This window comes from Podarcis gaigeae, assembly GCF_964106915.1.
Source record: "Podarcis gaigeae genome assembly, chromosome: 2".
Lineage (NCBI taxonomy): Eukaryota > Metazoa > Chordata > Lepidosauria > Squamata > Lacertidae > Podarcis > Podarcis gaigeae.
In genome coordinates, this window is record NC_139679.1 from 51,017,940 (window position 1) to 51,032,427 (window position 14,488).

Genomic DNA, 14,488 nt, shown 5'->3' on the forward strand with positions numbered 1-14,488 from the left:
GCTGGTTATTGCTTCATAGCCTAATAAAGAAAATAACCTGACCCTCTCTATGAATGTAAACTGAGGAGAAATGTTGAAGGAACTGGATGATCCAGAAAATCCAGTTTGTAGAGCAGAGCAATACATAAAAGGAAATAGGGTTTTGAATTAGAAGGAAGGGTCTTCTGATTTCCAGTATAAGCAACATTTGAAGATTTGATCAAAGCTGTATTGCCTCTTCTATTCAGCTGCCATCATTCAAGTCACTGTCACTGTCTCTAGCTAGGATTCAATCCTGGGCTCTAGCTCAGAAAACATGCTGCACATATTTATACTAACACTGCAGCTCCTGGATTTCTCTAAGGCCTGATACATAATGGTTAGTACTTCCCCTGGGTAGGTGCCAGATGTATTCTCTGCAAGATGTGACAGTGTAATTTGTGGGGGAGATACATAGGCTGTTGTAATGCTGGTTTGGGTACATTTGAAATTCTGCTCAGCCTTAGCAATTGTGAAGAAAGGCACTGAGTCTTTTCACTAGTTGGGACTCACGAGTTGAGTGAATGGGTGAATGGGAAGGTGAATGAATAGGTGTGTGCCCCAGCTAGCCCTACAGTGGGGTATGTGCCCCATTTGTCCAGCCCCTCACAGACATCTGCAAAGAGGAAATTGTTGCTTCTATATATGCACAAAGTCTTCCATGCCATCAGGAACTGCTAGCTGTCAGATTTCCCAATCAAACAGAAGCCTCTGAACACATTATTTTCTTAATGGTATGTTTACTTATAAAAGTTACTGTCTAACCTTTCCACTGGAAAAGCTCCCCAATTTGTGCAGCTATACACAGTGGCGGAGCTTCATGCTCTAGCACTGGGGGTTGGAGAGCCGGCGGGGGCGGGGCTGGTGCGCATCCTGGGGGCAGGGCGCACTGCCTGCAGGGGCGTGGCATGCGTCCTGGGGGCAGGCGCGCCGCCAGCAGGGGCGTGGCGCCCAGCGAGGGTGGGGGAACAGCCACGATGGCACCCTGCCGGGATTGCACTGCCGGGGGTGGTGGGCTCCCCCCGCACTCCTCTTCCTCCGCCAGTGGCTATACACACCAACACTTCACTTTTGCAGATGTTCACACCAATACAGAGATGTCTGGGCTAGTCAGCATAGCCCCCCCCACCAGCCCCAATGTATTAACAATGCTATCTAGTTAATTAATTTATTTATATACTACTGCATATTTCAATGGTAATCTCTTCTGAAATGAGCTGATAAGCTGCTAACATTTACTAATATTTAGATCAGGTTAATTTCTGTATTTTCTGGGACTTTATTCTTAGAATAAACCTGAAGGCCATCAGTTGATCATCACTGATCTTGATAACAATTGTTCAATCATTCCATCTCTTCTGGGCCAGCACAATAAAAAGAACACTACATTGCCAAGACTAAGTGGCAACTGTTGTAAATCCCTATAACGTACAAAGTATGGCCTATGACGCCAACTTCCCCTGTTTTTTAGTGGAGCTGGTTGGGAAAGGAGTAACCTTGTAACCTGGTTGGGAAAGAAGTAAACCCTAGCATACCATTTCTGATTTATAATGTCAGTGAAGCATGGGAAGGTGATTTCAAAATGCTGAGAATCTGACCTTTGTATTGTTGCGTGCACTGGATCCATGGCGCTTTCTGAAAGCGCAGCTTTTTGGTGGGGATGGGGTGGTGGAAAGAAAGATACCAGTTCTAATTCAACATTCCAGTACAAAACAAGCCGCATCAGAGATATACCAAATATACTATGAATAATATGTCTTGAGGTTTGGGGGACAGGGGGAGAAGCTGCATCAGGTGACTATCAGAGGAGGTGAACTATTAGTCACTTTGTGGAGGATGAAAGGAAGCCAACAGAAGAACACCAGAAGATTCTACTGGATCAGGCTATGTGCCCATCTAGCCTGTTCCCAAAGTGGCCAGCCAGAAGCCTATGCAAGCAGGACCTACATGCAACAGAATTCTCCCCACTTGTGGTTTTTAGCAACCCGTTTTCAGGGGCACACTGCCTCTTTATAGTGGAGGTAGAACTTAACCATCATAGCTAATAACCAATGATAACCTTATCCTCCATGAATTTGTTTCATCCTCTTAAAGTCACCCATATTGTTGGCCACCACTACCTTTTGGGGGAGTGAATTTAGCTGAACTATGCACGGTGTGAAGTCATAGTGCCTTTTGTCTCTACTGTATTTTCCAATATTCAGTTTTATAAGAAAGGCAAACATTCTCTGTCAGCTTTCTCAAAACTAAAAAACCCCAAATGTTGCAATCTTTCCTCATGGGGAACTTGCTCCAGCTTCTTGATCATGGGTATGCAAACTAAGGCCCGGGGCCCAGATCTGACCCAATCACCTTCTAAATCCGGCCCACGGATGGTCCGGGAATCAGTGTTTTTTTATATGAATAGAATGTATGCTTTTATTAAAAATGCATCTCTGGATTATTTGTGGGGCATAGGAATTCGTTCATCCCCCCCCAAAAAAATATAGTTCAGCCCTCCACAAGGTCTGAGGGACAGTGGACCAGCCCCCTGCTGAAAAAGTTCGCTGACCCCTGTTCTTGACCATTCAAAGAGAGAGCTGCCCTCTGACAGCTCTTTGGCATAAATTGAGAAGATAGTAAAAAAATTGAGTTTAGAGCCAGATTTAGGCACAACAGTACTAAATTGGATGCAGTATCAATCAAATGGGACAATTTCAAACCTGTAGTTAAATTGTTAATTTACTGTTACCAAAAGACAACTCATGTTGATGATAACTACATATTCCTGCTGTTGAATCCAAAGGGCTGCGAGATGAAGGGAAACAGCCACTACTCCTGTTCTGCAAGCTCATTTGCACAAAAGTTTGCACAGAGCTATAAAAGATATTGCAGTTCATGAGTCACAACCTCTTCTGCAAGCAGGAAGACATGCCTGGTTTTATTATTATTTTTATTGCATAACTCTCTAGTACTGGCAGTGATGGACCTTCAGGTCTCAAATTTTAGTGGCACCCTGTGTGATGCCAAGATTTGGTCCCCCCCCCCACACCTCTTGCCTTCCATTCTCCATCATAGTTGTCACATACGCACACAAGAACCCCTGAGACATGTGCAAATCGGTTGCACTCCCCTAAAACTGCCTCTGGCACAGGCTTCCTTAACCTTCCACTCAGCTTGCTTAATTTTTCAACTGTACATGCTCACTCTGTCCTCTGAAATCAACAGGGATTAAAAGTTTATTGGTTGGATCATGCCCAATAACTTTAAGAGCGCTAAGATGCTAACTTGCAAGCAAAACAAAAATCCTTCCAAGTTTTTCGGAACTTACAGTACAACCCTATTCATGGCTATTCAGAAGTTGAGACTGGTTGAATTCAGTGTGTCTCATAGGATTTAAGCCTTAGTAACATTTGTAGGGAGGGGGGAGGGGGGAATGCATGTATCATAAAGGAGATTCTTCACAAAAAAGTCAGTTTGGAATAGATTAGGTGAAAACAAGTGCCCCAATCTGAAAAATATAGTGGATTTCTATAAACCTTTGCAGCCAGATCTCAGCCCTGATGTGAGAAAATCTGTGAGTGCTCAGCTCCTGAGAACTGAAGCATTACAGATTGCTATTATTAAACCATGATAAAAAAAATGATCATTGTCAGAAACCTATCAAAGTGATGAGAGTCAGAAGTGCTTATCCAGCTGCCAGTGTGATTGATGTGAAAAAGCTTGTTGTGTTTTTTTTAAAAAAAAAGACTAAATGTTATTCAAAAAATGTAATTAGCATTTCCGTTCTCATTGGCAGGGATTTTCCCTTATCCACTCTTAATACGTCATATGAAATGTGTTCTTTGGAAATCATACTCTTATCATGATGAAAGATGTGCCTAGAAGTATATATATATGCCAGAACTTTGCAGAGTTTCATGTGTCCATTGTCTGGGTTTAGTACTAACCGACAGTGTACATACCACCATGAAGACGGCACACGCCTTCACCCTCTTCAGCTTCCTTGCATTTTGCTTCTTCTCAGGTGAGTAGCCTTTAATTCTATTCCCTGATGGTTGCAGTACCTTCTGGCCTCTTTTTATTAGCTCGGGGCCATGGATTCCTTTAGATACATTTCTGTGTAGCTTTAGAGCAAGAGGTGACCCACCGGACCCTCAAGGCTTTTAGAACTCTGAGCACAAGTAGCAGGTTTGGGGACATAGCTCTGGAGAAGCCGGGAGCACCTGCAGCTACAATTGTGATTTGCAGAAAGGTTTCCTCCTGCTGTCAATGGATGGGCACTCCTGACACTTTGAACAATCTGTGGGAAGAGAGGGGCAATTAAAGGAGTTCCTCTGAGCTCAGGTACTGTGACATGTGGGCTGGCGTTCAAGAAAAGATATTTAGACATTTTGCAGGTTCTGTCTGAAAAAGCTCACTTCCCTTCCACCTTCTCTGAGCCCATCAATTTCTATCATTCACCTGCTCCCCCAATCCCTAAGAGGGAATGAAATGCACCATCCTTCAGAAAACGGGCAGGAATAGGATGTTGATTTGCATTTGCTGGTTTATATGTATAGATGCACATTTAGCAATAAGAACTTAATGTGCCTATTTCAGTGGGAAGACAATGCATCGTATCATTTCAGGGAAGGCTGTGACCAGGTGATAGGTGTGCCTGCTCAGTTTCCTCCCCAGCTGCTAAAATTGATGGGCAACACAGAGACCCTTACTCTCCCTTCTTTATCATCAGTTCAGTCCTGAACCAGACAGCACTTTGACGAAAAGACTGTTTCTAACACAAGGCTATGGCAGCCCTTCACATACAGGGCAGTCTTTCTTGCTAGATTCCCCAAGAAGAAGGAAAAGCCTCTCATTGAGAAAGGTGATAACAAGCGGTTTATTCCAGTTCTCCTTTGGGGGACTACAAATCCCATGATTTCTAGTGGGAAATGAGTCACAATTTGATATTTCCAAACTATAGGGAAGCTGTAGGGGTAACCCCAGATGAATGGTAGGAAAATGGGACAAGGATGGGTCCTACACAGCCTCTCTGCAGTTTGAACTTACATTCTGTGTATCATTTCCCACCATACACGATGGGACTAGCAGCAAGCAGCAATGAGCACAAGCTCAGCTTGCACTTCTCCATTGTCAATCACTGAATGAAGTGCACGAGATTCCCTTACATAACATGTTTGATCTACCAAAGTTAATCAATTATTGAAATATTGACAGCAGGGGCTATAAAATAAGCAGAGAGAAAGAGAGAGAGAGAGAGAGAGAGAGAGAGAGAGAGAGAGAGAGAACAAAAATGAATTCCCTATGTACTGTGGCAAATGTACCTTTGAATCTATGGATTCACTTTCTTGAGTTACTGCCTATAACTCCATTTTATATAGAAATATGTTACATGAACTGTATTTCCATTCTAGGGATTTCCGGTCATCATGGACAGAAGGTTAGTGCCAACCATTTTTTAAATTAAGGTTCATATTTGCTAAAAACTCATTTAGGAAGCCCTTGGAGACCCTTTCTCTTCTGTTCTTTCATATGTACACAGATCCTGATCCCATCTAACAATGGGCTGCTTTGCATATCCTAGTCCTAATCAGACTGTTGGTGATGACACCAATAATTAAAGATTATTTTGGGAAAGCAAAAGAAAGGAACAGGGAAGCTAGATTCATTCCCGCACCTCCCCTCCCCCCCCAACCCCGTTAATGCTTCGGCCAATGATTTGGTCTGAGTTACTGGCAGTAATACTTCTGCTGCCCACAATGTCCTGGAAGACAGCTCACCTGAGCATTTTGTGCTCCACTGCTTTCTTTTCCTCAGGGAGCAGAAGAGGTTACTGATAGGCTAGACACCTGCTTACCATTCTGTGACTGTTTCTTGAACCTCTTTGTAAAGGTAAAGGTAAAGGGACCCCTGACAGTTAGGTCCAGTCACGGATGACTCTGGGGATGCGGCACTCATCTTGCCTTATTGGCCGAGGGAGTCGGCATACAGCTTCTGGGTCATGTGGCCAGCATGACTAAGCCGCTTCTGGCAAACCAGAGCAGCACACAGAAACGCCGTTTACCTTCCCGCTGGAGCGGTACCTATTTATCTACTTGCACTTTGACGTGCTTTCGAACTGCTAGGTTTGCAGGAGCAGGGACCGAACAACGGGAGCTCACCCCATCGCGGGGATTCGAACTGCCGACCTTCTGGTTGCAAGTCCTAGGCTCTGTGGTTTAACCCACAGCGCCACCCACATCCCTGTCCTGGCTCAGTAGATTTACCCTAATTAAATTGGGGTCTGCAACTTTAGACCACGTCTGAAACTCTCCAGGGGCCTTGCTCATTTGCACTCTCGTCATTGGCTTGCTCTTTTATGCTCACTCTTTTGACAGCAATGAACCATCTTTCCATGCTCGAAAAGGAGAGGTTGCACAATATTTTAAGGGGAAGATGAAGATGTGTACAACAACAGGCTGTGCTGGTTTGCAGGAAGGTTTCACAGCAGAGGAACAGACATACTGAAATATAATAAACATATTTATCAATGTGAAATAATACTTATAATGCCTTCGGCAGGATGAATGCATCGAGTTTCCCAAACCAGAGAAAGGTGGCCAGATTTTCTGCACAGATGATTATAAACCTGTCTGTGGCACTAATGGTGTGACTTACCCTAACAGATGTGCACTCTGCGCAGACCAGTGAGTAAATCTTCACACAGCTGTTTCTACCATTTCCTTGATGAAACATGTCATTTGATTCATTTTTAATTTTATTTTTATATAACAGTGCCAATTTATTTTTAGGGCAGCAGGAGTTCACGTTCATATAAAACATGATGGAGAATGTAAAGGAAAGGTAATCACTACTAATAGGTTACTTTTTAATAGCAGTGATACTGTTGCAATAAAGAACACAGGACTGTATATTTTTCCAACCTGTGTGGAAAACTGCAACCTGTGTAGAACTGGAATCCCATATTATCTCTGTCATGTGCTTTAAAAAAAAATCCCACCCTGCCATCACATTTTACCTGTTCCCACATGGCCAGCAATTTTAGGCAAATGCTGCCCTCTGCTCTGTATTACAGCCATTGGGTGCCTTTTCTTTCTGAGCCCCTTTCTCTCCTGTTCCTGGTGTTCCTCCCTTTTGCAGCTTCCATATAATGGCTGCATCTGCATTGTGTTCCATGTTTGTGCATCGTTTCAGCCATATGTTTGAGAAAGAGATATTCCATACGTCACACCTTTGATTCCAAAGACAGAACCCTGCTGAACTGTGCAGAATTTAATGGGCTTGGGAAACTCGCTGCATTCATTCTGCAGCAACAAATTAAATGTTCCAAGTTAAGCGACTGAATAACTGAAAGAGGACTACGTATTGTGTTTAATTCCTTTGATGGTTACGTAAATTACTTTGGCAAGGACCGAGCTTCATCATAGTCTGTACTGTTAGTTCCAGATATTTGTTTGCGATAAGGAAAAGTAGCAGATTGTTGTTCAGGTTTCCGTCACATCTTGCAAATTCAGAAGCACAGCTTAGAAAATGGCCATTTCTGCACCAATAAGTGTTTGTTAAAGGCCCCTGAAACACAGCCCACTTTCGAATGACAGAACCTTGGGAAATGTTCTTGGAAGCTTGGGGTTGGGGTGGGCTGCTTCCTTGCCATGTTGGGACTGTAACCAGATGCAGATTGCATAGCTCTCCAGAAGCCAATCCCCCCGCCCTACGCCCTTCCCTGGCTCTGTTTACCATCCAGCCTGGCGAAAAGTTCTGGACAACTTGAAAGCTTGCACATTTTTGTGGCATTTTGGTGCTGCCTTAACATGGGCTTTGGCGGTGTTCTTATGAGCCAAGATAGCCACCCTTATTTTTGATGCCAAGACAGTCTAAGACAGACCTTCTAGCCTACATGCTGACACACAACAACACGATCTCATTTCCTCCATTGAGTCCCAGCGAGTCTGCTGAAATCCTGAGCAGGTGTCAGCAGGCTGTTTTGGGATGGAGAAAGGAAAAGAAGTTGAGGCTTACTCCAGTTCAGTTGGAGGTAACTGTGGGTGGATAAATCTGATTTGGATGAAGGGGACAACTGGAGTTTCATTGTGGGTGCACCCCACCCCTGTAAAAGATTGGGCGTTCTTCAGGTCTTCTGTACTCCTATACTAGAAGTACAGTATAGGTTTTCTCTTGCTACCTACCAGGGATGCTTTCACAGTAGATTTCTTGCATCAACAGCAGACCACCTTAGAGCTCCCTTTCAGATCCATGATTCCAGGATTTGATGACTTAATTCCATGTGCTGCTTTGCTTCAAAAAACAGATGAAATAGGCATGTCCTCTTGTATTGATATAACTTGTATAAAGCACCACAGTACAGACTTCTGGCAATGAATGGATATTTTTAGAATATTTTCTGTTTGCTCTTTCTTATGGAATGCTATCATGAGCTTCATTTAAATAGTAATACTTTTTGAAAAAAATTCCAAGGGTTTTTTGAGTTCCAACCAACTAAATATGAGATCAAGAAAAGGATGAGGAAAGTACCTGGCACTTTCCATAATAGCAGTCAGTGGATAAGTTGTTCTTCCTTCGAAGCAATATACCAATATCAGTAGCGCATGTACAATTTTCTTTCTATACAGTTTCGTTGATATTAGTAAACTGAATTAATATTTGGGTTTGTTAATAGTATTTTGAATGGCATGCTGCTTTGTTATTGTAAACTGGGTGATTGACACTGGCCTTTGGCTGAGGAATAAAGATGTGTTATTTGTAAAGATTGCATTCAATCACTAAGTACTTTGCTACTATTTCCTTAGCCGGATGTCTGCAGTAAGTTCCCCCAACAAGAGAAGGGCAAACCAGCGCAGTGTACCCTGGAATACCGTCCCGTCTGTGGTACCAATGGCGCCACTTATGCAAACTTATGTCTCTTCTGTGCAGCAAAGAGGTCAGTGACTTTCCCAACTTTTTGACAGGTGCTGAAATGACAGGTCCTCCAGTGTGGAGCATGTATTATAGGCATAATGCCACAGGCTCATTCCATGCACAAATATTCTGAGCACATGAGATACTTACCATCCTATCTGTGGAGTTACCTATCCAAACAAGTGGATAGGTAGCAATGAGGCCAGTGGATACTGGCAGCAATGAGGCCAGTAAATTTTTCACTCAATGGAGCTCTAATGGCAGATCTCCCATTGTGTGCTGGGCATACAGTGCTGCAAGCCACTTCCATACATGAGCATTACAAGGGTTTTTGTTATGGGCTGGTGGCTCTAAGCATTTGTTTGTTTGTTTGTTTGTTTGTTTGTTTGTTTGTTTGTTTGTTTTAGGGACAGTGAAGTTCCTCTTGACATAAAGCATGAAGGAGCATGTAAGGTAAAGGTGAATTCTGGATTTACAGATCATTGGGCAGGATTCACTTAATGAACCTTGCCAGCTTGTGCAACAGTATTCCCTCCCCCCTCCCCTTGCGCCCCCTTAAATTGGCTCCACAGAGAGTTGGGAGATCCCCAAGAATAGCATGTCGGGGGAGGGGGGATGATTCCATTTGGCAGACTTGCACAGACAGAACATTCATAATAGTGCAGCATTGAATTCCGCCCAAAGGTTTTAAATACTCTTAAGAGTGCTATTATTACCTACACAAGTGCCATACAGTAAGCTTCTGTTATTTGGGGGGGGGGGAATATTCCATTCTCTAATTTCTTTTATTACTTATCCGGTATTGTTTTAATCTATGCTGACACTTCCAACCTCCTTTAAATAAAATTCTTTTCCTGACCTTGGCTTTCTTCTGGCACTGTTTTCTATATACCTCTGGATTGACCCCCTCTTTCTCTTGGGTCAGCTACCTGATTGTTTGACTAAACAAAGTTCTTCCAGTTAGTTTTTACATGGCTGCAGAGCTTGTGTTAATTTAATTAATATAAAAAGTCATTAATACCGTTTTTCAAAGTTTAGTCACACTAACCAGATATCTAAACACGTCGATGTTCTGTGGAAGTTCTGCTGCCAGGTCAACCCAAATATCAGGCTTTCTCACTGGGGGGACGGAACGCCCATTCCGTCTCCTTCCCACGCCCTTGGTCTCCTTCCCAAACCTCTTGGGATACCTGTTCCACGCCACAGCAAATTCTTCTAGGTTCTGGAAGCCCTCCTGAACCTTCTGAGGGGTTATGAAGCCTTACAACCCCCATTTTCACCCCTTCGGTAAGCGTGCGTCTCGTGGAGCCCAAGAAACGCACACCCGGAGTCAAACTGTGGCAAACCCGGAAGCCTTAGAGTTGGCCTTAGAGCTCAAAAGCCTCAGTACCTGGCACTTTCCATAATAGCAGTCAGTGGGTACGTTGTTCTTCCTTCAAAGCAATATACTAATATCAGTAGTGCATGTACAATTTTCTTTCTTTACATGTATTGTTGATATTAGTATACTGAATTAATATTTGGGTTTGTTAATAGTATTTTGAATGGCATGCTGCTTTGTTATTGTACTACTGGGTGATTGACAATGCCCATTGGCTGAGGAATAAAGATGTGTTATTTGTAAAGATTGTGTTCAATCCCTTAAGTGCTTTGCTACTATTTCCTTAGCCGGATGTCTGCAGTAAGTTCCCCCAACAAGAGAAGGGCATACCAACTGTGTGCACCAAGGAATACCGTCCCGTCTGTGGTACCAATGGCGCCACTTATGCAAACTTATGTCTCTTCTGTGCAGCAAAGAGGTCAGTGACTTTCCCAGCTTTTTGGCAGGTGCTGAAATGACAGGTCCTCCAATGTGGAGCATGTATTATAGGCATAATGCCACAGGCTCATTCCATGCACAAATATTCTGAGCGCATGAGATACTTACCATCCTATCTGTGGAGTTACCTATCCAAACAAGTGGGTTTTCTGGGCAGCAATGAGGCCAGTAAATTTTTCACTCAATGGAGCTCTAATGGCAGATCTCCCATTGTGTGCTGGGCATACAGTGCTGCAAGCCACTTCCATGCATGAACATTACGAGGGTTTTTGTTATGGGCTGGTGGCTCTAAGCATTTGTTTATTTGTTTGTTTGTTTGTTTGTTTTAGGGACAGTGAAGTTCCTCTTGACATAAAGCATGAAGGAGAATGTAAGGTAAAGGTGAATTCTGGATTTACAGCTCATTGGGCAGGATTCACTTAATGAACTTTGTCAGTTGTGCAACAGTACTCTTAATTGTGCTATTATTAATTACTCAAGTGCCATACAGGTATTTAGACAGATTTTATACTGGGAACATGAGCAAAGGCCACCTCCAACAGTATGCATTCTTTCACAGGATGTGTGCAGTAAATTCCCAGAGCCACCTAAGGGCCAGGCTCCTAAATGTACATTGGAATGGAAACCTGTTTGTGGCAGTGACGGTCAGACATATGGCAACTTGTGTGCATTTTGCCATGCGAGAAGGTGAGTAGATCAAATAAAGGTCCTTGTGTAACAAAAAGTGGCCTGCGGGTTAGTGGAATCACTTTTCTGATTCAAACTATGTACGAAATATGTATGAAATACGTACAAAATATGTACAAAACATGTAAGAAATTCAGAAGGAGGAGGGAGTTAACCCCTGGATGCATCTGAGAAGAATGCAATAAAAACATCCACTGTCAACACAACTGACCAGATTATGTATTGCATGTTGAAGTTTCACAAATTTATCTCATCTTTTTCAGACAAAGTGGAAACACTATCAAAATAAGCCACAAGGGTCCATGTAAGGAAAAGGTAAATCAACTGGCTTTATAATTCTCTGTGGCAGCTTATGCTTTTCTTACTAAACACTTTATGCAAGAGGCTGAATTAGTACAGGAGAATTCAATGGAAATACAACCTTTTCCAAAAGGAAAATAGTAGTGAGAGTCTGGAGAGATCACACAGATGTGCATGGTTTTGCAAGTGTGGCTCTGGAGATAAAGTAAGTAAGTATCTCCTCAATCCATTCCCATTTTAGCAAAATAATTTCCTATCCATTTCCACATATAATGCTAGCCATCTAGATGAGTAAATCACCTTCTTTGTAAATCATCACCTTTGGCCAATGCAATTCAGTGTATCAGGTTTATGATATAGAAACGTTTTGTTGTGAAGGGATGGATGTCTTTAGAATGCTCTGTCATGGCTTTGAAAAGACAAGTCTTTTTGCTTCTTCATGGAATCTACTTGCTTCCTCACGAAAAATCAGGGGTTTATATTAAAATGTAGAATTCACAAATCTTGTGTTGCACATCATGAACCTTTTCGTGTTACTAAGGGATGTTTGAGGAAACATTCTGTATTTGGTTTCATAGGACGAGTGCAGTGACTTCCCAGTCCCACCTAAGGGCAAGCCTGCTATATGCACATTTGAATTAGCAGAAGTCTGTGGCAGTGATGGTGTGACATATCCAAACAAGTGTGTGTTTTGTGATGCCAAAAGGTGGGTATATTTCTGTTAACCAGTGTATGAAAATATTTTAATGTAAGTCACTTTGAGCTACTTGGTAAAAAAATAATAATCTAACAAACAACAACAATAAAAACAACAACAAGAGAGTAATAAAGCTGCTGTTGGAAAGAAAGCATACAATTTATACATTTCAAAATGCCTAGCTATGAATTCAGTACATGAATATGCTGTTTTTCCTGGAGAAAAAAGGAAGACTTAGATTAATGCAAGCTAAATCACTGGGATTTACTTAAGGGGGAAGTCCTTGGTTCATCTAAGGATGCACTAGTGAAAATAAGCATGTAGTGTAAAGGCCCTTGGGAAAGGGGGGGAAACGGTTGGAAGATATGTCCTTGGTACATTTGGGAACAATACACTGCAAACATCTCTTGTCAGTATTACTGTGTAGTCTCCATGCCAAAAAATTATCACTTTCTTTTTCAGGAAAAGTGGCGGCAAACTAAAGATAAAGCATGAAGGGCCCTGTGAGGAACAGGGGCAAAAGGTGAATCCACTTGCTAACATAATTTCCTGGTGTGGGATAATGCTCCTCAGTACCCCTTCCAAATGTAATCTCCTAGGCATTCAAGAAATAAAAACTTCCCCCCCAAAGAGAGTCTCAAAACACGACAAAATACATATTCACTTATTATGAATAATAAGCCTCAAGGAATATGGCATATTCTAATCCTTAAAAAAAAAAGGTATTCAACCATTATTCAGCCTTACATGCCTTCAAGTCATTTGGCTTTGAGTTGTTATCTGAATCCTTAGGACTGAAGTGAAAACACCGCTCTTTGCACTATGTCAAAAGGTCACACAGGTGTTGCTACTTACAAAACACTTACACATTGGCAGATTTTTCCCTTGGAGAAATCCTCCAGTTTCTCCAGTTTTTGTGCCAACATAACACATGCACCTTGGTAGGCAATTGCATATAGAATCTTGCCTCATTGTGGTTAAACACCCATGTGATGAGGGCTGTGGTCATGAAGCATGTTTTTTCACCTTTTTCTTTTTTGAGGGGAGGAGCAAGTCTAGTCATTGCATGGTCCCAAAAACAATTCAGACTAATATTATTGTTCATTATAAGACAGCTAACTACAGCTGAAAAACCAGGACACATCTACACTTATTTTGGTCTTTGATTTCCTCTGTTTGTCCCATGACGTCTAGGCACAGGTCTAAGCAGGGGTTGTTATTTTGGTCCTGCTGTTTTCTCTGGGGAAACCTGTGGTTTAACACTGAATTGGAACAAATATCACCCTGCTCAGTCCCATGTCTAGAAGTCGCAGGACAAACTGAGGAAATCTCAGACCAAAAAAGAAGTGTGAAGGAGCCCTCAGAGTGTGAGTGAAGAAAGGGAGGGTGAAAGGAAGAGAAAATAAATTAACTGAAGGCTCAATCCCTGTTTTCCAAACTACTATGTATCTGAAATCTCTTAACTTGGAACTGAAGGATTGGATGGATTTATGTCTGGCCTGACCTCTCTGATATAACAATGCTAACATTTTATTTTATTTTCCCAGGGCGAATGAAAGAAGACTTAGTGGAAAGCAGCAAGAATTACTTTTAAACTGAAGAAAGATACTCTCTGCAAATATCTTTATTTTCTAGTTTAAAGAAAAGTTTTTCCTGATCTGCTAATAGAATAAACTCGAAGCAACTAAATTCTCTGCCTTTGTTTTGTTATCAACACTACCCTGAGAATGAATCATTCCATGAAGTTGTCATTTTTACGCATTCACCATTTACAGGTTTTGTTCAAAAATTCTTGGTTCTAACTTTAAAATATATATATACATAAAATACAGCAAAACAGCAGCACCTGTTTTCCATTAGCATTATCCGATGACTTGAAATCAGAATCAAATAGATACTTACAAGATAACCCCTTCAAAATGTCTATTAGAATGGGAACAGCATGGTATGTCTATTAGAATGAGAGTCAACCAAGAGATACATTGGGCACTGTTCAAAGACTCCTTCAAAATTATTTTAAAGTCTCATTTAACTTAACAATATATATCTAACAATATCAATATTATCCT

The 14,488-nt window shown here is 41.9% G+C and overlaps 1 protein-coding gene across 1 annotated transcript; it reads left to right on the forward strand.

Moving 5' to 3' along the window:
* Positions 1-3,828: 3,828 nt before the first annotated feature.
* On the forward strand, positions 3,829-14,104 carry LOC310838330 (ovomucoid-like; the record flags this gene model as incomplete). Its single annotated transcript, XM_083725507.1, is given in 12 exon segments — positions 3,829-3,879; positions 3,883-4,024; positions 5,415-5,440; positions 6,562-6,686; positions 6,792-6,843; positions 10,585-10,715; positions 11,065-11,110; positions 11,295-11,422; positions 11,686-11,737; positions 12,301-12,428; positions 12,882-12,942; positions 13,967-14,104. Coding segments are annotated over 12 exon segments (951 nt in total). The 3' UTR covers positions 13,976-14,104.
* Positions 14,105-14,488: the final 384 nt, after the last annotated feature.